Source organism: Apteryx mantelli, chromosome 5 (genome assembly GCF_036417845.1).
Source record: "Apteryx mantelli isolate bAptMan1 chromosome 5, bAptMan1.hap1, whole genome shotgun sequence".
Taxonomy (NCBI): Eukaryota; Metazoa; Chordata; class Aves; order Apterygiformes; family Apterygidae; genus Apteryx; species Apteryx mantelli.
The window spans coordinates 87,336,425-87,357,567 of record NC_089982.1 but is presented as its reverse complement, the minus strand read 5'-3'; the positions used below and the strand labels follow the sequence as shown (position 1 = coordinate 87,357,567).

At 68.9% G+C, this 21,143-nt stretch overlaps 3 protein-coding genes across 4 annotated transcripts; 1 reads left to right on the top strand and 2 right to left on the bottom strand.

Moving 5' to 3' along the window:
* Positions 1–271: 271 nt before the first annotated feature.
* Positions 272–2,889, bottom strand: AP5S1 (adaptor related protein complex 5 subunit sigma 1). Its single transcript, XM_067297265.1, is given in 3 exon segments — positions 272–1,838; positions 1,840–2,048; positions 2,697–2,889. Coding segments are annotated over 3 exon segments (630 nt in total). The 3' UTR covers positions 272–1,610.
* Positions 2,890–4,373: 1,484 nt separating this feature from the next.
* Positions 4,374–12,619, bottom strand: CDC25B (cell division cycle 25B). The gene is made up of 16 exons (XM_067298420.1): positions 12,337–12,619; positions 12,100–12,227; positions 11,387–11,438; positions 9,825–9,866; positions 9,622–9,658; positions 8,747–8,860; positions 8,544–8,663; positions 8,325–8,459; positions 7,882–7,956; positions 7,322–7,498; positions 7,103–7,198; positions 6,885–6,947; positions 6,695–6,793; positions 6,258–6,391; positions 5,916–6,027; positions 4,374–5,618 (listed from the first exon to the last, which is right to left on the bottom strand). The coding sequence occupies exons 1-16, from the start codon at positions 12,480–12,482 to the stop codon at positions 5,478–5,480; spliced, it is 1,671 nt and encodes a 556-aa protein (XP_067154521.1). The 5' UTR covers positions 12,483–12,619; the 3' UTR covers positions 4,374–5,477.
* A 3,746-nt stretch (positions 12,620–16,365) lies between these two features.
* On the top strand, positions 16,366–20,789 carry SPEF1 (sperm flagellar 1). 2 transcript variants are annotated; one of them, XM_067297238.1, is made up of 7 exons: positions 16,366–16,482; positions 16,585–16,696; positions 16,932–17,067; positions 17,928–17,976; positions 18,222–18,288; positions 18,594–18,705; positions 20,102–20,789. In XM_067297238.1, exons 1-7 carry the CDS (start codon positions 16,374–16,376, stop codon positions 20,207–20,209), a joined length of 693 nt encoding a protein of 230 aa, XP_067153339.1. In that variant the 5' UTR covers positions 16,366–16,373; the 3' UTR covers positions 20,210–20,789. The 2 variants fall into 2 exon arrangements, with proteins under 2 accessions (XP_067153339.1, XP_067153338.1); XM_067297237.1 differs by having other exon boundaries at positions 16,932–17,088.
* The last annotated feature ends 354 nt before the right edge of the window (positions 20,790–21,143 follow it).

The window sequence follows — 21,143 nt, the reverse complement described above, 5'->3', positions numbered from 1 at the left end:
CTGGCTGACCCCGTGCGCTCGTGCTGCTCAGCAGCTTTCGTTCAGCACCCCCAGCACAGGAGCTGCCTGCCCCCACCGGGACGGAGCGGGGCCCTGCGGTCAGGATGCGACCATCCCCACCTGCATGTGGTTCCAGGTACCACGGCTGCCATAAGCGCCACCAGACTGCGGTTACACCAGGGCATCAGCATTCCGCAGCGCAAAGGTACCCAGGTACCTGCAGCAGACCGGCTTCTGCCCTGCGGAGCGCTGTGCCGGAGCACATGTGGCACAGCGCAGTCCGGGCGCAGTGCTTCACCCGGGCAGGGAAAGCAGCCTGCAGAGCACCTTCACCCGGAGCGGAGGGCACGCAACGCTCCCGTCTCCTCTCGGGCCGGAAGCTCGTAAATGCACTTGCAGTTTTTCCAGATACTCTGCTCAGGGCAGCCAGCTTGTTTCACATTTTTCAGTGTTTCAGGCAATACAGAGGTGCCCAAACCACTGACATGCACGACGTCTGCTCAGGGCTGTGTTTCATCCCCTCTGCTTTACCTTCCTCCATCCCTCTGGCTGCTCCCTTTCTCCGTCCCCATCGGATCCACTTCTCAGTGCCCACGTGACCGACCCCAGCCTCTGGCCGGCCCGTCCTACAGCAGACAGGACCTGCCGCTGCTCACTGCCCCGTTCGCCCTCAGAGATGCTCCGTCTTTCCATAGCGTAGCCCAGGAAAACCCCAACAAGCCCCCGAGTTTGTGCCTAACATTAAACTCAGCCGGAAGAGCCTCCCTAGACAGTCCCCGCCGTGTCCTGCGCCGCGCTAGGGGCAGGGGGCCGGGGACGACGGGCAGCTGGGGAGGGAGCGGCGAAGCCCCGGGCGCTGCGGAGAGCTGGGCTCGCTGCTCTGCTTTCCCAGGCACCGCTGCCTCGGGCTGGCCGGACTGTGGGATGCCGGCAGGGCCGGCTCCTCCCTCCCGGCTCCCAAGAGGAGCCAGCGTTTCGGGGCGACGGAGGTTCCCGGCATCCGTGCTCTTCTTCAGGCTGTCAGATGAAACGCTCGCAGAAGCCACTGTGGAAGCAGCACGTTCTGTAAAATGGTCAGCGAGCGGAGAAGGGAAACGGAGGGAAGGGCGAGTGCACACAGACACGTGAAACTGTTCTTTTCCGATAGTCCCGTTTCCATCCTCATGTCTTTTTATTAAGAAAAGACAGCAACGCTTTACATGTCCAGCCCTCTTGCTACTACTGGTATCCGGCAACACTTTCCTTCCCTCCCGAGAAGGCATCCGAGGGGCAGACAGACGTAAAACCTGCCCCTTTCTGGCTCATGTCCCCATTCTTTCTTTCTTCCTGAGACTCCTCGGACAAGCCGGCCGCCTCTCCTGTACGTTTGCCGGCCTTGAAACCAGCCCCCTGCTTGTGGGGACGCAGGTTTGGCTCCTTTCATTTCCCCTTTTTAATTCCCCCTTTGCTCCCCCGGGGCTGCGGAGAAGGCCCAAAGCGCCAGCTTCGGCTCAGCCCTGAGCTCCCCGGCCTCGTCCCTCCGCGGGCGCCGTGTCCCCCGCAGCACGGCACGGGGGGACCCCGGCAGCCGGCTCGTCCGCAGGGAGCGGGGCAGGGCCGCCGGCGCCCGCCTACCGCGCCGCCCGGGCGCCCAGCTCGCGGTCCAGCGCCTGCACGAAGGGCTCGTTGAGGAAGAGCAGCTGCCCGTGGGGCAGGAAGCGGTCGAGCAGGGCCTCGGCGCTGTCGGCGCGCAGCAGCGCGGCGCTGCCGGGGCTCAGCAGGCGCAGGGAGCCCAGCAGGCGCTGGGCCAGGCGCCGCAGGGTGCTCTCGGCCAGCGGCAGGTTCTCGTGGGGGTCGCAGGACCAGGGCGAAGCCCAGCGCCAGCACGGCCAGCCACACCACCGTGGCGGGCTCGGCGAAGGGGTCGCCGGCGGGCAGCCGGAAGAGCCCCCCCGGGGCGGCCTGCAGCGACACCGGCTCGTCGGGCAGCTGCGGCAGCGTCGGGGCGGCCGCCCGGCCCGCAGCCGCCTGCAGCAGCCGGCACTGCGAGTCCACCTGCCTGGAGAGCAGGGAGCCGGGCACCGGTACCGCGTGCCGCGGCCCCCCGGCCCCCCCAGCCCCTGCCCTGGGGGGGGGGGGGGAAGGAGGCCCTGGGGATCCCACCCAGCCCAGGCCCCCGGGGGGGGTGTGCGTGCGTGTGTGGAAATAAGACCCCTGGGATTGGGGGGGGATACAGCTCCGGGGACCCCCCGGGAAGGGGGGGGGATGGATAAGGCCCCGGGGGATCCCGGGAGAGGGGGGGGGTGGATAAGGGCCCGGTGGGGGCGGGGAGGGGAGGAGACGCACAAGGCCCCGGGAAGGGGGGGGATAAGGCCCCGGGAAGGGGGGGGCGGGGAGGGCGGGGCGGACAAGGCCCCGGGAAGGGGGGGGATAAGGCCCCGGGAGATCCCCGGGAGGGGGAGGGGATGGATGAGGCCTCGGGGGATTCCGGGAAGGGGGGGGATAAAGCCCCGGGAGATCCCCGGGAAGGGGGGGGGGATGGATAGGGCCCCGAGGGGGGGCGAGAGGGGCCGGACAAGGGCCCCGGGAAGGGGGGGGGATAAGGCCCCGGGGCTCCGCGCAGCCCCAAGCGCCGGGGGAGTTCGCGGCTCTGGGACCCCCCCGGCCCAAACCGGCCCGGCCCGGCCCGGCCCGGCCGCCCGCGGTACCTGGCCACGCGAGGAGCTGCTCCTTGCGGCGGAGGCGCTGCCGGCCCGGCGGCCCCTCGGCGGGCGCCCCGAAGGCCCGCGCGTAGAGCACGCGGCAGCGGGGGGGCGGCGGCGGCGCAGCGGCGGTGGCGGCGGCGGCGGGGCCCGGGGCGGCGGCGGGCGCGGGTCCGCCCAGCGTGTGCAGCACGAACGCGCGCACCATGGCAACGGCGACCCCCCCCCCGCCGCCCGTCACGTGGGACACTCCCTCCCCCTCCCTCGGCCTGCGGCAGGGCTCTGCTCGGATTGGGCCCAGCGCTTGCATAGGCGTGGTTCATCGGGCGGAGGCGGCCGCGATTGGTCGGCGCCGGGGAGCGGAAGTGGTACGTACAGGGGCTCGCGCTGATCGGGCGCCCGCGACAGCGCCAGGCCGTCATTGGCCAACGCCGCGGGAAGGGAGGGAGGCGGCGCTCTGATTGGCTAATGGATAAGGCCCCCCTCCGGGGTGGGCGGAGCTAGGGAGGGGGTGTGGTTTGGCAGGGAGCTCTGGCAGGGCTGGGGGGGGAAGACCTGGGGGGGTGCAGGATGGCCGGGGGGGGCAGCATGGCCTGGGGGGGGCAGGCTGGGGGGTAGTGGGGGGAGATGGCGTGGCCAAGGGCAGGGGCAGGGCCTGGGGGACAGCAGGGTGCGGGGGGCTGGCAGGGTGGCTTGGGGGGGGGGCAGCACGGCCTGGAGGGAGTGTGACCAGCTGGGGGGGTCTGGAGCTCGCAGTGCGGGATGCTCCCTGCATGGGATGTGCCAGGCGTGGGATGCTCCCAGTGCAGGATGCTCCAGGCGTGGGATGCTCCCAGCACCCAGTGCTTGTGGCATGGGATACTCCCGGTGTGGGGTGTTCCTGGCATAGGATGTTCCTAGAATGGAATATTCCTGGAGTGGGATGCTCCAGGCGTGGGATGCTCCCAGCACATGGTGCTCTGGGAGGGGGGATGCTCCTGGTGGAGGATGCTCCAGGCATGGAATGCTCCAGGCTTGGGATGCTCCTGGCACAGGATACTCCCAGCACGTGGTGCTCCTGGTGTGGGATACTCCCAGCCACGGTGCTCCGGGTGTGGGATGCTCCCGACGTGGCCGTCTCCTCACCCAGCCGCCCCCGCGCTCCTGCCCGCCTCCCCCACGGCCTCACTCGGTCTCGGCCCCTGGGAGCTGGCAGTGCTCCGCTCCACCACAGCAGGAGCTGCATTCCCACGGTGGATTTTCCAATGTCCTTCCCCCCCCCAGATACCCAGGACTTTGCAAATAGGTGCAGATTTGGGTGCAGCTCGGTGGAAAGTTTTGCAGAAACACCAGAGCGGAGAGAAAACGCCCCGGATCTGGTGGTGGCGGGTGGGGGTGGGTGTGGGGGTGGGTCCCAGCCGCATTTCTGCCAGCAGCGTTCGCTTCGCCCCCCCCCACCACCACCACCCAGAGCATCTTGGGCAGCCCAGAGAGGGGGTCGCTGATCCGGCGGGATGCGGGTGGGATTTGAACATGAACCGGAGAGCCCCGGCCCGGCTCTGGGAGGGAGGAAGGAGCAGCCGCAGGGACTCTGCAGCTTGGGAAGGGCACGAGGATGTTCCCACGCTGCATTAACACGGATTTAGTTTAAAACAAGCCGCAAGGTGATCTCACACCGCTCGCTGCCGCCGCTAGGAAAAGGGAAGCACTGGGCGCTGCTCCCAGCGGTTTATTTTCCCCCTCGCGGCTGCACGGCGCTGCGTGGGAAACGGGGCTGCGCTCCCCCTCCGAGGAGGTGCGTTACAAAACCGGGGAAGCGCAGAAACGAAAACGAAACAAGAAGAACCAAACAGAACCAGGAACAAGACGCGGCCGCACAGAGACACGCGGCGCCCGGTGCCCGGAATAAAACCTTCTCGCAGCCCCTTGGGGGCTTCGGCGGTGCTAACCGCAACTCGCTTCACCTATTTGGAAGTGGCACCACTAAAGTTATGATCTACCTTAAATAAGGAAGGGAAAAAAAAAAAGAAATAAAGAGAGCCTGATGCACTCAAAAAATTGCTATTATACTAACGGCCAGCACCCACGGAAGGGGGGGGGGCCCGGTCCCACCAGGTGCCGGGTGCTCGCTCGCTGGGCGTGGAGGAGGTTTAAGTGCTTTTCTGCATCGTTTCTGCCCGTTGAGCCCCTGCGCTGGAGAAGCCGCTTTCCCGGGGCCGAGGCTGCGGCTCCCATCCCTATCCAGCACCGACTATCCCGTGGCACAGCCTTCCCAGCCCTGGGTCTGCCCCCCCCCAGGGAAGCTGCTGCCCCTGGCAGCTCGGTCCCTGCTCCCTGGCAGGGGTCTGGGGCTGCTCTGCTGGGTGCCAGGATAAGGTTTTTGGGGATGCTGAGCATCGGCAAGGCCAGAGGCAGCTTCAGCAAGTCCCCAATACCCCGCTGCAGCGACCCCCCCGCTGCTGCCAGCCCCCGTTCACATGCACGGAGGGTTAAAAGGGTTAAAAACCCACCCGGTGCCCCCCACCCCACCGCTGCCATCAGGTGCCGGGGGGGAGGATGCTACAGCAGGCACCGACTTGGTGCTTGCAGCTCGGCCCGTGCGCGCACGAGGTGGCCCAGAGCCAAGGGGGTTTTTTTTTCGGGCTGCAAGGAGCCGCTGGAGGTGCGACGTCCCCGCTGCGCCCTGGGCTCTGAGCACGGCAGAGGGTGCAAGAATCACTCCAGGGGCGAAACCCCGGGAGGCTTCACAGCGCGGCAGCGGGGTCGCGGCTGGAGGGGGGGACGGGACGGGACGCGGGGGCCGGGCGGGCAGCACGGTCAGAAGTTCTTGAGGCGGCTGTAGAGCTCGCGCTTGCTGCGCTCGCCCGCCCAGGTGCGGCTCTTGAGGCGGAACTTGCGCAGGTCCTCCTTGAAGTCCTCGTGGTGCATGGGCCGGTAGTCCTGGGGCTCGCAGTGCGCCTGCCGGGGGGGGGGGGGGGGACGGACCGCGGCCGTCAGCCTCGCGCCGGGCTGAGCCCCCCCGGCTTTCCATGCAACGAGCATGCCGTGCTCAGCCCCGTGCCGGGGCAAACCAATCCCCCCCGGTGCTTTCCCGGATGGTACCTCCACAGGTGTCTAGGTGCTGCAGGGATGTCCGAGCGGACAGCCCCTGGGTTGGGGGTAGGATGCTTCTCCCCATCCCGCGTGCCCTGTCCTTCCCGGTGCAGGGCCAGACCATCTCCCCCAAGCCCGCGCGCCCCGGGGCCGGCGGCTCACCTGGTACTGGGGGAAGAACTCGCGGTAGCCGCCTTTGAGGACGTACAGCTCGGGGTAGTGCAGGTGCGGGTACTCGTTGCACGCACGGTCCTTCTCCCGGACGAAGCGGCACCTGCGGGATGCAGGAAGGCGATGGGAAGAGCCGCCGGGGCGCAGGCTGCCGCAGGGATGCGGTAACCGAGCCAGGACCCAGCCGTGCCCCAGGGTTAAGGAATTTCGGACAAGGTTTTTTTTGGACAAGCCCCAAGCAGTCCCGGAAGCAGGTCCCTCCAAAGCCATCCCGTGAAGCACCAGATCTCCGCGAGCCTGCGGGGAGGAACGTCCCGCGCATGAGACACTCACATCCTGGGACCCCTCTCGGAGGAAAATTCACAGTGGAAGATCACGATCACCCTCTTGGCGGCGTCGAAGGGCACGATGGGCTTCTTGAGCAGAAAGTCCTCCACGTCCTGCTCCATGGGCAGGTTGACAGCACCCTGCAGAGGGATGAAGGGCATCTTCATCACATGGGCTCTGGTCTGTCCGGGGAACCTCACTTCTCCACCACCCTGTGCATCCCTGGGGAGGATCCGCTGTCCCCATCCTCCTCCCACCCACTGGGACCCCTGAGTGGCACCATCAGGCTCAGGAGGGATCTCAGCATCTTCAGAAGAGGTCAGATGGTTTGGTTTTGGTGCTTTTTTGACTATGACACTTAGCACGAGGTGATCTGGAGATCTGCTGTCCCATCCCAACCCTTGCCCGGGGGCTCTGGCTGCACCGAGTGGAGCGGCGCTCACCTTGATGTGTCCTCCCTCGTACTCGTAGGGGTAGCGGCAGTCCACGATCACGCAGCTCTCGATGAGGCTGCTGAACTGCCCGTTCAGCACGGCCACCATCTGCGGAGGCGAGGAGCCCGTCACGCTGTGCCGAGGCCGGAGCGGGCACGGCGGCCCCCGGCACCGCACCACACCGCGCCGCCTCCCTTACCATCTCCGGGGAGATGTATTTCAGGTCCTGGTGCTTCCCTTCCACCGTCTGCAGGAGGTAGGCCTGGAAGAGACGCGTTACGGGATGGGTTACGGCTCCGGGGGGTCGGCAGGGAGCGGGGCCGGGGAGACCCCCTGCTCCGCTCCGGCGTTTCGGAGCCGCCTGGCCGGCACCACGGGAGCGCCAAGCGCTTCCTCGACGTTTCAGCAGGATCCTACCTTGGAGAAGTCTCCGATGAGTTCCCGGTGGTCGTTAGCCAGCATGTTCTCGATCTCCTCGTGGCAGAAGGACCGGGAGCGCAGCAGCCGCGCTTTCTGCAAGGGACGGGCGTTAGCGTTCCTGCCTCGTTCCGGAGGCTGGAGCGATCCTGCCGGGGAAGGGTTCGGCTGCGGCGGAGCCGCGGCACCGCCAGCCCCGAGCGTCGCTGCAGCACCTACCGGCTCGGCCATCTTCTCCTCCACGGGGGTGCCGGCCACGCTCCGCCGCCGCTTGGTCTTCACCGGGGTGTCCCGGTCCAGGGGCCTGTCCAGCCGCTTCAGGATGGGCCGGATCACGCTGCTGGGCATCGAGGGCGAGCGGAAGAGCTGCCGGCACTTGCCGCGCTTTGCCGGCCGCTGGTGGGACGAGAGCCCCCGCGTTACCGCCCTGCGGGCCCGGCATCCCACCCGCTCCTGCGCGGACCGCAGGGATGCCCGGGATGCGCCTGGAGCCCCGGGGCTAATTCCGGCAGGTCCATGATGGAGAGGGGACCCAGGGCTGTTTCAGGCCACCATCCTCCAGCTTTGGGAGGTGACAGGGACACGGTGTGGGACCTCTGTGACCCGAGGTCCCTCCTGCATCCCCACGTGGGACACGGGAGCGGGACCCATCCGGAGCAGCATCCTGGGGCAGGGGATGGTCCCAGGGTGGGCCACAGAGACCTGCACCCCCCAGGTGTCCCCCAGGCCCCCAAGGCAGGGTCTAGGGGGGGTCGGGGCGCAGGGGGGGTCCCACCTACCGGCTCTGCCTCCTCCTTCTTCACCAGCGGGGCGGTGAGCAGGTTCTCCATCCCCTGCGGCACGTCCGCGTCACTCTGGAGCGGAGGGAAGAGGCGGAGGAGCACGTGAACAGCTCGAACCCCACCAGGACAGCCACCCCCCCCGAAGAGCCCCCCGCTCCCCTCCCAGGGACCGGCCCGGGAAGGGGGGCGCAATGGGACAGAGGGGCTTTGCAGTGCCGGGGGCCACGGGGCAGCTCGAGGATGCTACGGGCACCCAGCAGGGCAGGATCACCCATGGTCAGCTCCCACAGGGATGCTCCCGTCCCTTAGGGAGACGGGACGGAGCGATCCGGGTGCCGGAGCCGCATCCGAGGCCTCGGGCCATGCTCGGGGACATCCCTGCCCGGCAGCGGCCACAGGGCTGGCGGACGCGGCGCCCGGGGCGGAGGAGCTCTGCCCACCTTCATGTCCTCCTCATCCAGGATCTCCATGAAACCGTCGTCTTCCTCCTCGGCCATGGAGGAGGTCAGGGAGCAGCGGCGCAGCGTCACGGGGCTCTCGCCCTCGGGCACGTTCTCCTTCTCGGGGGTGTCGAACTGGGGGGGGAGGACACAGGGCTCAGCGGGAGCGGGTCGGCCCCACGGTCAGCTCCCCCCCCGTCCGGCAGGCACCCGGCTCACCAGGAGCTCCGGAGCGGAGCCGGCTCTCTGGGCGAAGGGCTCCCTCGCCGCGGCCCCGTCCAACGCCGGCGCCCGGCCGCGCTGTCCCGGCCTCTGCGGCTTCTTGAACACGGAAGACTCCTGCGAGGGAGGGCAGGGTGGCAGCGTCCCCCGTCCCCATCCCGCGTCCCCCCCCCCCCTCCAGCCCGCGCCGCCCCACTCACATCGCCCGCGGCCGCCCGCCGCCCCGGCACCGCCACCGCCGCGCTCCTCGGCCCGTTGAACTCGGCGGAGTTGGAGATGTTCTTCAGCGCTGGGCTGGCCCCCAGGAGCCGCGGCTGGCGGGACGGGGGGTGAGGGGGCTGCGCGGCCCCCGCGCCCCCCGGGAACGACGGGGAGGGGGGGCACCCTGCCGCGAGGCTCCGTGCTGCCCCGCTCCATCCTCCTCCTCCTCGCCCACCCCAGCTCCACGCTGCCCCGCTCCATCCTCCTCCTTGCCCGCCCCGGCTCCGCACTGCCCCGCTCCATCCTCCTCCTCCTCCTCGCCCGCCCCGGCTCCACGCTGCCCCGCTCCATCCTCCTCCTCCTCCTCGCCCGCCCCGGCTCCGCGCTGCCCCGCTCCATCCTCCTCCTCCTCCTCGCCCGCCGTGAGGCTCTGCGCTGCCCCGCTCCATCCTCCTCCTCCTCGCCCGCCCCGGCTCCGCGCTGCCCCTGCTCCATCCTCCTCCTCCTCGCCCGCCCCAGCTCCGCGCTGCCCCCGCTCCATCCTCCTCCTCCTCCTCGCCCACCCCAGCTCCGCACTGCCCCGCTCCATCCTCCTCCTCGCCCACCCCAGCTCTGCGCTGCCCTGCTCCATCCTCCTCCTCCTCCTCCTCACCTGCCCCCGGCTCTGCGCTGCCCCGCTCCATCCTCCTCCTCCTCCTCGCCCGCCCCGGCTCCACACTGCCCCGCTCCATCCTCCTCCTCCTCGCCGCAGCCCAGCCAGGGGCATTAGCGGAGCAGGATGCAGCCCCCCCCCCCCCCCCTCAAGCCCTGGCTCCCAGCAGCAGGTCGGACACAGCATCCCACCGGCTCCGCTCTGCGCAGTCCCGGGACTCACCGGCAGGGACTGGATCCTCCGGATGGGGAACTTATTGCTGCAGAGAAGGAGAGGGATGGGATCAGGGGCATGAGGGGTCCTTGGGCAACCCCCAGCCAGGTGCCCCGCAGTGGGGGGAGCCCCCGAGGCCCCCGGGAGCAGCTCCACCAGGAACCCCACCGGCCTGATCCAGACCGGGGAGAGCCCGGCGCCCGCTCACTCACTCTTTGACAACTCTCCCAGACTCCAGGATCGCTTTCTCAAAGCTGCGGGGAGGGAAGAGCCCAAGGTTACAGCCGGGCCCCCCACCGCGAGGGGACCCCCCCAGCCCCGCACGGGGGCACCGTCCCCGGGGCAAGTGCTCTGCCCTGGCTCTTCAGCACGCGGAGACGTCGCCGCCGGCAAACGGGGGATCGCAGCGGGGTGCCGAGCAGGGGGGGCTTCCACCCCATCTGGGCACGGCCGGCTCAAGCCGTGCCCCGGGAGGGTGGGGGGCACCCTGCACCCTCTGTGCACGGGGGCTGTGCTGGGGGGGGTCCCGCAGCGTCCCGCTGACCCAGCTCCAAGCTGGGACAAAGCCGGCACGAGGGCCCCTCGGAGCGGAGAGGGTCGGAGCGTCGCTACAGCAACCCCGGCGGCCCCCCGCTCTCCACCTGTATGTAAATGGGCAGCGCTGGGAGGAAGGGGGGCGACACGGCCCCTCAGCAGCCATATGGCCCCGGAATGCCGGAGCGGAGCAGAGCAGCAGGATGGGATGCATCCGCACCCCGCGCCGGAGCCCCCCAGGGCCGAGCACCCCCGGCCCCAGCGAGGTGCCGGGGCTGCAGCCGGGGCGCCCCGGGACGGTGCCCACCAGAGCGCAGGAATGCCGGCCGGCCCCGCGGCCTCCCCGGCCCCACCGCAGCCATCTGCCCCCGGTTACTCATTCTCCCAGGGAACATCTGCCGGAAAAGCCTTTGCAAAAAGCCACAGCAGGTGCAAGGGGGAAGGGGAGGCGGCAGCGCCACGGGTGCGGCGATCCCAGCATCCGGATGCCGCAGCCTGCCAGGAGCCCCCCCCCGCACCCCCAGCACGCTCGGCTCTGGGTTTACCCCCCCGTAACCCGCCCCAGCCCTGCTCTCCCACAGCAGCTCCGCAGACTTCTGCCCCAGCGGGACTGTGGTTCCGGGACTGGCGTTGTGCAAGGGACCGGCCCGTCCCACCGGCGCCAGGCAGCTTAACCTGCAGGAAGCAGAGCTGCGGCGGATAATAGCCGGGGGTGGCAGGGAGGAGCCGGGCACCGTTTAAGACATAATTCCTGTATGAAGGTGATGAAATCACAGACGGGCTCTTGCTGCGCTTTGCTGCTGCCTTAACCCTCCTCTCTGTCCTGAACGTCCCAGCTTCCCGCATCCAGGCGGAGGAAGGTGTCCGTGGATCATCCCAGGTCACCTCCAGCTGCCAGGGGCTCCCCCGCCCTGGCCCGTGGCCTCTGGTCCCTAATGATTCCCAGCAGCGTCCACTGTCGGCTGCAGCAAGGAAGCCGAGCTGTGCAGCACCGGGAGCAGCCAAAAACCCGGCCAGAGCCCGAGAGCCTCAAACCCTCACCGGTGCGGGCAGGAAGGTGGCTAGACCGGCAGCCGGGACGCGGCCGCCTCGGGGTGGGGCGGAGGGTGCAGCGGGCCGGGGGGGGGGGGGGGGGGCAGATAGCGAGACGGGGCAGGGCAAGGCAGGAAGCCCGAGGGTGGGGAGCCGCTTCGGGGCCGGGTTTAGCCCTCGGGGCGAGAACGGCCCCGGAGACACTTACACTTCTTCAAGCACCTCGGGGTCCTCCTGCGTCGGGGAATCCAGCCCCACTCCTGCGGGAAGGGGGGGCGGAGATCAGCACCCAGGGGCGGGGGGGGGGGGAAGCTGGGCTCCTTCCCCCCCCCCCGTTTGCAGGGCGAGAGCCCCCCGGGGGGCTGCAGCCCGCTGGGCGCCGTTCCCAGCTCATCGTGGTGCCGGGAGCTTTGCAAGGAAGCAGCGGCTCCCGGTGCAGCAGGACGGGGCTGATCCCGGGAAGGGCACCGGGCCGGGCTGCCCCAGCATCGCCCCCGTGCTCAGCCGGGGTGCAGGGCAGGGGAGGCACGGCGGGGGAGGGGGGGGTGCACGGACCCCCGTGTTAAGCGGGAGCAGCGTGTCCCCAGGCTGCAGCACCCGCATGTGCCCCCGGGGGGCTGCGGGGGTCCCGGGCAGCGAGGCAGCAGCACCGGGCAGGGTCTTTACACGCTCTTCCCGGGAGGAAAGAGGGACCAAAGCGAAAGGAGCCTCTCGAGAGGAAGTTTCCGCAACAGGAACCGCGGAGGCCGGGCCTCGGCCGGCGCGGGCTCGTTTAAAATTCAGGAGTGACTCAGAGCCGGGGCCAGGGAGCCGCGGGCGGCCGCCTCCGAGGGGCTCCCACGTGCTCCCGAGCGGAGCCGGCCCCCCCCCCGTGTCCCCCCCATCCCCCCGGGCCCGGGTTTCGGGGGTCCCGGCACTCACCCGCGTCCGCGGACTCGGAGCAGCCGGAGTCCTGGGACGAGTCTGAAGACACCGAGTCCTGGGACAGCCGCGACCAGTCGCTCTTGAAGGACAAGCCGAGGATTTTCCTCTTGGGGGTGTCGCAGTGGCTGCGGGGAGCGAGATGCCAGCTGCAGCCCGGCGTGGGAAAGCGCCCCCCATTCCCCCCACCCCCCCACCCCGACACGGGGCAGGGGACCGTCCCGGCGCCGCGCTCACCTGCCCAGGCCCGTGAGGTTGTCCATGTCCAGCGCCAGCGTGGTCACCGGCGACATGCCGGCCGGCTCCGGGGCCAGCAGCGCCGCCAGCCCCGGCAGCCCGCAGGGTCGGCGGGGGCTGCGCCCGGGGCCGCCCTGCGCGGCCATGCCGGGATGGGGGATGCAAAAAAAAAAAAAAATTAAAAAAAATTTAAAAAATTAAAGAGAAGAGACTGAAAAGCAGCGGAGCCGGGCTCAGCGGCGGGGCGGCGGCGGCATGGGGAGGGGAGCGGAGCGGGGGCGCGGGGAAGGAGGGGGGGGGGGAGCGGAGCGGAGCGGGGCGGCCGGGGCGGCGCGGGGCGCCCGGGCGGGGAGCAGCGGGGCCGCCGCCGCCGCCGCCGCCCCTATTTATATTCGAAAAATAACAAGGGAGGCGGCGAGGCGGGAGCCAATGGCGCCCGGCCCCAAAGCCCGGCCCCGCGCGGGGCGGGGGCAGCGGCCGCCCGGCGCCGGGGGGTGCAGGGCTGGGGGGTGCATGGGGGTGCAGGGCTGGGGGGTGCATGGGGGTGCAGGGCTGGGGGGTGGGGGACCGGGGGGCGCATGGGGGTGCAGGGCCGGGGGGTGCAGGCCCGGGGGGGCGTGGGGGGTACGGGGCTGGGGGCGTGCATGGGGGTGCAGGGCTGGGGGCGTGCATGGGGGTGCAGGGCTGGGGGTGCAGGTCTGGGGGGTGCAGGACCGGGGAGTGCATGGGGGTGCAGGGCCGGGGAGGTACAGGGCTGGGGGGTACAGGGTCGGCGGGGTATGGGGGGTGCGGGGCTGGGGGCGTGCATGGGGGTGCAGGTCTGGGGGGTGCAGGGTCGGCGGGGTATGGGGGGTGCAGGGCTGGGGGGTGCATGGGGGTGCAGGGCTGGGGGGTGCAGGTCTGGGGGGTACAGGGTCGGCGGGGTATGGGGGGTGCAGGGCTGGGGGTGTGCATGGGGGTGCAGATCTGGGGGGCGCAGGGCTGGGGGGTGTAGGGTCGGCAGGGTATGGGGAGGTGCAGGGCTGGGGGGTGCAGGACTGGGGGGGTACATGGGGCGCTGCAGGGCTGGGAAGTGAGGGGGGGGGCAGGGGTGCAGGGCTGGGGGGTGCATGGGGGGCAGTCTGGGGGGTGCAGGGCCGGGGGGTACAGGGTCGGCGGGGTATGGGGGGTGCAGGGCTGGGGGCGTGCATGGGGGTGCAGATCTGGGGGGCGCAGGGCTGGGGGGTGTAGGGTCGGCAGGGTATGGGGAGGTGCAGGGCTGGGGGGTGCAGGACTGGGGGGGTGCATGGGGCGCTGCAGGGCTGGGAAGTGAGGGGGGGGCCAGGGGTGCAGGGCTGGGGGGTGCATGGGGGGCAGTCTGGGGGGTGCAGGGCCGGGGGGTGCAGGGCCGGGGGGGCATGGGGGGTGCAGGGCCAGGGGGCCGGGGGGTGCGGGGTTGGGGGAATGTGGAGGGGTGCAGGGCCGGGGGGTGCAGGGCCGGGGGGGTGCATGGGGAGGCACGGCACGGGGTGGCATGGCATGGGGTGGCACGGCATGGCAATGCGCGGGGTGGCACGGCACGGGGCGCGGGAGGAGGTGACCTCGCGCTCCCTGCAGCCCTGCGGCGGCCGGGGGGAGCCGCGGGCGGCTGAGCCGTGCTCCGGTGGCCCCGGCTGCGCGAGGCCTGTGGCAGAGCCGGGACGCGGCCCTGGAGAGACGCCGGAGCCCTCTGCATGCGGCTGGGCTCCGGCAAAGCCCCGCGGGGCACCGCGCCGTGATTCCTCCCTGGCTCTCGGCTTTTAGCCAAGGAAGGAGGGAGCGCGCTGGGGCTGGGAGCCGCGGAGCGACACTGGGGCTCACCGGGGGCTGCCGGCGCGGCATTGGAATCTGCTCCGAGCGCGGCGGAGCAGGGAACGGAATCTGCTCCGAGCAGGGAACGGAGAGGCGAATCCCGCCCCAGCGCGAAGCCGGAGGATTTCGGCTTAGACCCGTCGGCTTTGGGGCGTGCGGTCCGACGCCGGGGCTCAGCAGCGGCGCGGAGGGAAGTTGTCCCACTTAAAAACTGCCTGAGAACAGGCTTTTCCAGGCCGCTTTTGCCCGCAGCGAGGAGCAGCCCGGGAAAGCAGCTGCCACGCTCGCTCCCCTTCGCAATCCCACCGGGAACCGGCTCCTGCCTGGGCCCTGCACCACGTCTGCCGGGGCTGGCAGCGAGGCAGCACCTCGGGGCTGGCCCGGATGCGCCTGGCCCGGGGCATCGGGGACGGGATTTGCTGTGTCCCTGCCAGCCGCCGGGGCTGCCGCAGGGTGGAGAGCAGGTTTTCCCGGGCGCAGCAGAGATGTCTGTCGCCCCGAGCAAGCGGAGACCCCGGTGGGTCCTCGCGTGCCTTTCGGGATTGCTTCGGCTTCGAGCAGGGGCGAGGCTGTCCCGATCCGCACCGGGGTCCCGGCAAACCTCCGGGCTGCTGCTCTCCCGGGCGGAGCGGGGCAGGAAAGCTCCGCCGTTTCGGCTCTGTCTGTGCCGAGTTTTTGGCATGCTTCCCGTCCCGGTCTCGCTGGTGGGAACCTCGCTGTCGAGCGTCACCGCGGGAGCCAAGACCCCATCCCACCCGGCATCCTGCGCTTGGCATGGCCTCGGGAAGGACCCGGCCACATGGTTGCAGCTGGGTAACCGTAGCTCCCGGCTTCCCGGGAGCCCTCGTGGTTCAATCCATGAATGCCATCCATGTTACTGGCACCCAGAGCCGGGAAGAGACGGCTGCTCTGCTGCTCCTGGAGGGAAGGAGGCCAAGCCAGGGGAGGTGTCCATGCCAGCGAAGGTGCCCACTCCCATAAAGTGTCCATCCCAGCTAAGGGGTCCATCCCAGCAAAGGTGGTCACTCCAGCTAGGATGTCCACTCCCATAAAGTGTCCTCTCCAGCTGAGGTGTCCATTGCAGCGAGGTGTCCATCACACCGAAGGTGCCATCCCAGCTAAGGTGTCCCTCCCAGGGATGGTGTCCATCACCCCAAAGGTGTCCACCCCAGCGGGCTGCCCCCCAGGACGGCTATGGCAGGGCTTGGGTTACACCCTCGGGGTGCAGCATTGCCAAGTGGAAAGCCGTAATTCGATCTTTAAGGAATGAGAACTTAGGAGCTGGATCCGGCTGCTCACATCCCACGTTTTTTGGTCCATCAAGAGACACCAGATCAAGGATCCTCTTCCCTGAGGATCAGGGGGCTGGGAGAGGTTTTGGGGGAGGTGACCCGGTGCTGGGCCTGCTCTTGCTCCCTCCTGCAGACATTTTCTTGGGGCCAAGACTGCGGGGTCCTCGCTCTGTCTGCCGTGGCCGCAGTCCGTGTCCTTACGGCTCCTGCCGGTTTAATTGGATTTGGGAACCCAAACATCAGCAGGAATCAGGCCCCCAAATGCCTGGAGGACCCAGGCCTCAGCTGCCCTTTTCTTAAGGGAAAACTCATGGTTTCGTGCGGTGCCGATATCTGGCGATGCAAGAGATGGTAACAGAGAGAGACCCCGCGGCCGGAAGCGGGCAGGTGGGGGGGCCAGGGCGCCCCCCGGGCCCGGCCGGCCCCCGAATTCCCTCCGCGCCGGAAGAGGGCTCGGCCTTCCGAAAGCACCGCGAAAGCCTGCTTCCCGCGGGGGGGGGGCTTAGCGCTTCCTGCGCTCGCATCTCCCCTCGCCTCGGCCCAGGGACTCCCCATTGCTGGTCCCCCCCCAGCACCCCAGGCCCCCCCATTGCTGACCCTCCCCAGCACCTCAGGCCCCCCCATTTCTGTCCCCCCCCATATCCCAGCCCCCCCCATTGTTGCCCCCCCCATCCCCATCCCCCCCATTGCTGTCCCCCCCCATACCCCAGCCCCCCCCATTGCTGGACCCCCCCCCCCAAGCACACCAGCCCCCCCCAGCACAGCCCGGCGCGTTGCCCGGCAACGGCAGCGCCCTCCCAGCATGCCCCGGGGCGGCGCGGTCGCCATGGCGCCCGGAGCGGCGCGGCGCGGCCTGCTGCGGCCCGGTGCGGCGGCGGCGGCGGCGGCGGCGGGGAGGGGGCAGCGAGGAGCCGCATGGCCGGGCCGCCGGGCGAGGAGAGCCTGCAGGCGCTGTACCGCTGGGTGGACGCCATCCCCCTGTCCCGGCCCAAGAGGAACATCGCCCGCGACTTCAGCGACGCGGGTGGGCCGCGGCCTGGTGTCCCCCCCCCCCCAACCCCAACCGCAACCGCAACCGCAACCCAACCGCAACCCAGCCGCCCTCCTCTGCTCCTCTGCCCCGCAGTGCTGGCCGCCGAGGTGGTGAAGTTCTACTTCCCCAAGCTGGTGGACATGCACAGCTACGTGCCCGCGAATTCCACGCAGCAGAAGCTCTCCAACTGGAGCCACCTCAACAGGTACCGGCGGGAGCAGCGCGGCTCCGGCGGGGATGTCAGCAAGACCCCCCCCCACCCAGGACCCCCTCATCACTGGCCCCCTCACCGGGGACGCTGCCTCCCCTCTGCCTGCCGGCGCTGGGCTCAGCTGCCCCCCGAAGCCTCGGCTGAGCACTGGGCTGGTTGGGTCGTGTGTGACCGCCGTAGGGGCAGAGGCTTGACGTCCGCCCGGGGTGATGGCCTGGCTGCTTTGCAGGAAAGTACTGAGCAAGCTGAACTTCTGCATCCCGGACGACATGATCCGGAAGATCGTCCAGTGCAGGCCCGGCTTGGTGGAGCAGGTGCTGATTGTGCTGCGGCAGAAGATAGAGGAGAAGCAGAGGCAGAACAAGGTGGTGTCTGGCTCGGACCAGGTCAGAGGGGGCTGGGGGCAGAGAGGCACCAGGTGCGCCACACCCGTGCGTCGGTGCCAAGTGCTGTGGGCCCGAGGGAGACTGTGGCACGTAGCTCCCCGGGCAGATCTGCAAACGTGGAAGAAATGAAAGGCCTGTGTGATCACCGCAGAGCCGGGAGTCCTGAGCTGTGCTCCAGGCCCCAGGGCCGCTGTGGCCTGTTTGCTTGTGGCAGCCGCTTCCCCTCTGCGCACCTCCGTCTCCCCACCGTGAGGAGCCCGCTGAGATCTCCCGGCTCCATGTCGGAGCGTAGCGAGCGTGGAGATGCTCGGCTGGGAGCTGAGCCAGGGATGCTGCTCTGCCAGTTACCAGCCCACCCGGGCAGCCTGGAGGAGCCGCTGTGAGGCAGGGAGGAGAGGGGGCCGCCGTCTCTGTCGTGGTGGGACGCCTTCCTGTCCCGCTGCTAGTCCCCTGGGCCTCCTTGCTGGGCTCCCCGTGTGTGCGACACCCCTAAACAGGAGCAGGGGGACGGTCCGGGATCGGGCGAGGCTGGGCAGGGTGCGCTGAGCCAGCAGCTCCAGGGGAGGGCTGCCAACAGCAGCTGGTTCCTCTCTGCTTCAAGCGAACCCTGAGCAGCCCGCGGCTCTTCTGCTCCTTGCGGTCTGAGGGAGAGAGATACCAAATGTTGGGGTTTTGGGGCAGGCCGGGCCGGGCCTCTGCCCCGCCAGGCGGGGTTTGCTGCGGGAGGGACTGGCAGGCTGCGCCCCGTGAGACGGCAGCAATTCCGATTCCGACGGGCCCATCCCAGCCCTGCCTCCAGGCAGTAACACCGGCTGCTCTTCTGCCTCTTCTCCGCGCAGGAGCTGGGCGCGCGGGCAGCGCTGGAACACATCAGCTACCTGGAGACAGGTAGGGCCGGTGCCCGGCGCGTCGGGAAGGAGGGTCCCGCCTTGGCTCCGTAGCCCAGGCCATAACCTTTCCGGCCTCCGTGCCCCGGGGAGGGGTCTCAGCTGGCCCTGCCTCATGCTGGGGTGCCCAAATAACGAGCGGGGCCCAGCCCAGCCCCGGGGGGACTCTGTCAGAAGAGGTTGTCCGCAGGGGCTGGGGTCCAGGGCTGTCTGCGCAGGACCCGTGCTGATCGCTGTGTTGTACAGGCTACCCCTCGAAGGTGACGAGCCACGCGGGAGGGGTCTCTGCCCAGGAGTCTCTGGGGGCTGACAGGTAAGGGCTGCTGGCTGGGCTGCGCTGTGCCGGAGGGCACTGCGGGCTCGTGGTGATGATGTGCCCTTCCCAGGGACTTTCCGGGGATGGAGGGGCTGGGAGTTCCCATGGGGGGACAGACCCCGGTGTTGGGGGCAGCTCTGCGCCGCAGGGATGGCGATGCGCGAGTCGGGACACGGAGAAGTTAAGCTTGCCCACGACCTGCGCAGTCCGGGAGGCGTTTGCCCCCTGGCCCTAGCTGTGCAGGCCGAGAGCAGCACTGCAGGGGGGTCTTTATCATCCCAGCGCTTCCTTTCTTGTCCCAGGCTGAACAGGAGCCACCACGGCTATGCCCGGGCGTCCCCGGAGGACGCCGCCTTCCGCCTGCAGCTGGCAGAGAGGGAGCAGGCCCTGCTCCTGGCGCAGGAGACCATCCAGGTGAGGCGGCCGCACACCGCGGCCCCTGCGTGGCCCCCGCTGCTGCGCCTCTGTGCAGCAAAGTGCTGTCCTCATCCCGCCCCCGGGGCCGTGGCAGCACCGAGACGGGGACAGACTCCCGGGTGCCCTCGTGCCTCTCCGCCAGTCACAGAACGGTTGAGGTTGGAAGGGAGCTCTGGAGATCATCTAGTCCCACAATGTCCCGCAACGCACGGTGTGTAACACGGCTTGAACAGGAGCTCGCTCGGTGCCATCGGCCTCCTGGGCCGCTCCGGGCGCTGTTCTCGTGGCACCCGTGGGCACGCGCCAGTCTAGAGGTGGCAGTGCCGTTGTGCACGTGGCTGGTATCTTCTTCGGGTGCTCCCCCAGGGCAGCGCTGGGCTCCTGCTGGCCCCAGTGCTGTGCTTTAATGAAAAAAGTCCGCTCAAACCAGGCTAGAAGTACAGGGATTGTCCAGCGTGACCTGGACACCTGGTTTAATCCCTGCAGCCCTGGTCTCCTTGTGTAACAGAAGGTGTTTTGATGACATTTACAGGGTAAAAGCCCTTGCAAACCCTCTGCCCTGCAGATCTCTGCCTCTGGGTGAGCAGCTTTCTCCCTCAGTCCTTCCCCCGGCCGTGCCCTGCATCTCTGTGATAAACACCTACCTCAGTCACATGAATCACTGGTTCCCAAATGTTCCTGATTTTCATCCTTTCTCATCAGTCTTCCAGCCAGGAATACATAAAGGTGATGAGAAACAGGCCTGTAGCACAGCTGCCTAGACACTGTGCAGGCCACTCGCCGGGGCCTCTAGACCGTCCCCGGGCTGCAGACCAAGCTCTGGGCAGCCTTTCGTTGACGCCTGGCAGCGGGTGATTTTTGGAACAGCGGCTCGTTCCTCGGCTCGCCGGCGCTGCAGCCTGGCACTGCTGGGCGGGCTGCAGTGTGCTGCCCTGAACTGCCAGGAGCAGATGGGCATTTCCTGGGAGAGGGGAGCCCCTGGGGGGCACAACTCCCTCCTGGAAGAAGAGAAATGGGAAGTGTGGCAAAAGGCACAGTCTTGGGAATGGCCCGGAAACAGGGCTTTCCTGCTGGAAAATGTCTCCTGAAGCCTGAGGTTTTGGTAAAGAGGAAGGAACCCTCTGGGCCATCTTGGATGGGGGGAACTGTTAGCACTTCTTGATGGGGTGCTGGGACTCCTGGGTCCTGTTTTGGGGGGAGTGTTCACTTGATGCATGTTGTGGGAGCAGGAATTGAGGCCCCAGGCCCAAATCTTGGCACGTCGGTGCCAAGCCCGGCCCAGGAGCTGGCTGTGGTTTTCCCACAGCTTGGAGGTGCAGGCGGTGAGTTTGGACTCGTCCGTCTGTCTCCCAAAGCAAGCTGAGGGGGGGGCACGTGCGGTCTCTCTGCTCAGATCCTGCAGGTGAAGGTGCGGAGACTGGAGCAGCTGGTGCATCTCAAGAACATCCGGATAGACGACCTCAGCCAGCGCCTCCAGGAGGCCGAGCACAAGCAGAAATGAGCAGTGCCTCGCCTTCCCTGCGGTTCCTCTCCCTGCTCGCTCGGGACCTCTCCAGTGGGTGACAGAGCTTTCCCGTGCCCCCCGTCCCACCTCTCCCATCCGTCGTAGCTCCTCCTGAGCCGCAAGGCCAGGCTGTCGGAGGCGTGCGTGCTCAGGCCCCAGGAAAGGCGGCGGCAGAGCGGAGATCCCAGGGTGAGGAGGCACCTCGGGGCACCTCAGGTTCTTGCGGGGCTCTTAGCTCAGTTCTCCCTTTCTTTGCCTCGCCTGTTCGCAATGAAAAAGCCAGGTGGTTGCTCAGAAGCCTTCCTCTAAGGAGAGCGGTGGTGCTGGGAGGCCGCTGCCGGCGGTCTCGCCTGCCGCAGCCTGGGGGCAGCTTGCAGCTGGCTCGGCGTCTGTCGGTGGTTTGCAGCGTGGGGACGTCTCTTGGCCGCCCGGGCCTGGCAGACGTGAGCTGGCGGAGGCGACGTTTGTGAAACGCTGAGATTTAATCTCTTCCCCGAAGCTGTTGATTTGTGTTTGTAATCTCAGAAAAAATCTGTGCGGCAGCAAACCAGCCTGCTTGCGCGGTCGCTGAACAGCCGCCCCGGAGCTCTGCCCTGCCTCTGGCGCGTCCCCCCACGGTGCCCGCGTGGGCTCCTGGTGCGGCCCGGGGTCCGGCAGCCCTGCCGGGGGGGGGCGGGGGGGTACGCGGCTGTACCGCAGCCGGCTCCTTCCCACTGAGCCCCGCACGCGTCCTGCCGTCGCTGGGGCTCCTCCGGGGACGCCGCAGCGGCGGGGAGGTGCCTGGGGGTTGCTCGGGGCGTGACGTGGGTGTTTCACCGTGCCGGCGTGGCCTGCTGCGTTTCTCTGATAAAAGAGCTGTTTTTCTCCAACTGGCACGAGCCTGGGTGTGCGGCGTGGCCTGGGGCGTGCGTGTCCCTGCTGGAGGGGCCGT

Bases quoted from the DNA above. Each gene is read 5' to 3' on its own strand.
- CDC25B (XM_067298420.1), bottom strand. From the start codon at position 12,482: ATGGCCGCGCAGGGCGGCCCCGGGCGCAGCCCCCGCCGACCCTGCGGG. The intron at 9,867-11,386 runs GTAAGTGTCTCC...CCCTCCCCGCAG, and splicing joins CCCGAGGTGCTTGAAGAAGT to CTTTGAGAAAGCGATCCTGG. The intron at 6,028-6,257 runs GTGAGTGTCTCA...TGCATCCCGCAG, and splicing joins TCCGAGAGGGGTCCCAGGAT to GTGCCGCTTCGTCCGGGAGA.
- SPEF1 (XM_067297237.1), top strand. From the start codon at position 16,374: ATGGCCGGGCCGCCGGGCGAGGAGAGCCTGCAGGCGCTGTACCGCTGG. The intron at 18,289-18,593 runs GTAAGGGCTGCT...TTCTTGTCCCAG, and splicing joins GAGTCTCTGGGGGCTGACAG to GCTGAACAGGAGCCACCACG. The intron at 18,706-20,101 runs GTGAGGCGGCCG...CTCTCTGCTCAG, and splicing joins TGGCGCAGGAGACCATCCAG to ATCCTGCAGGTGAAGGTGCG.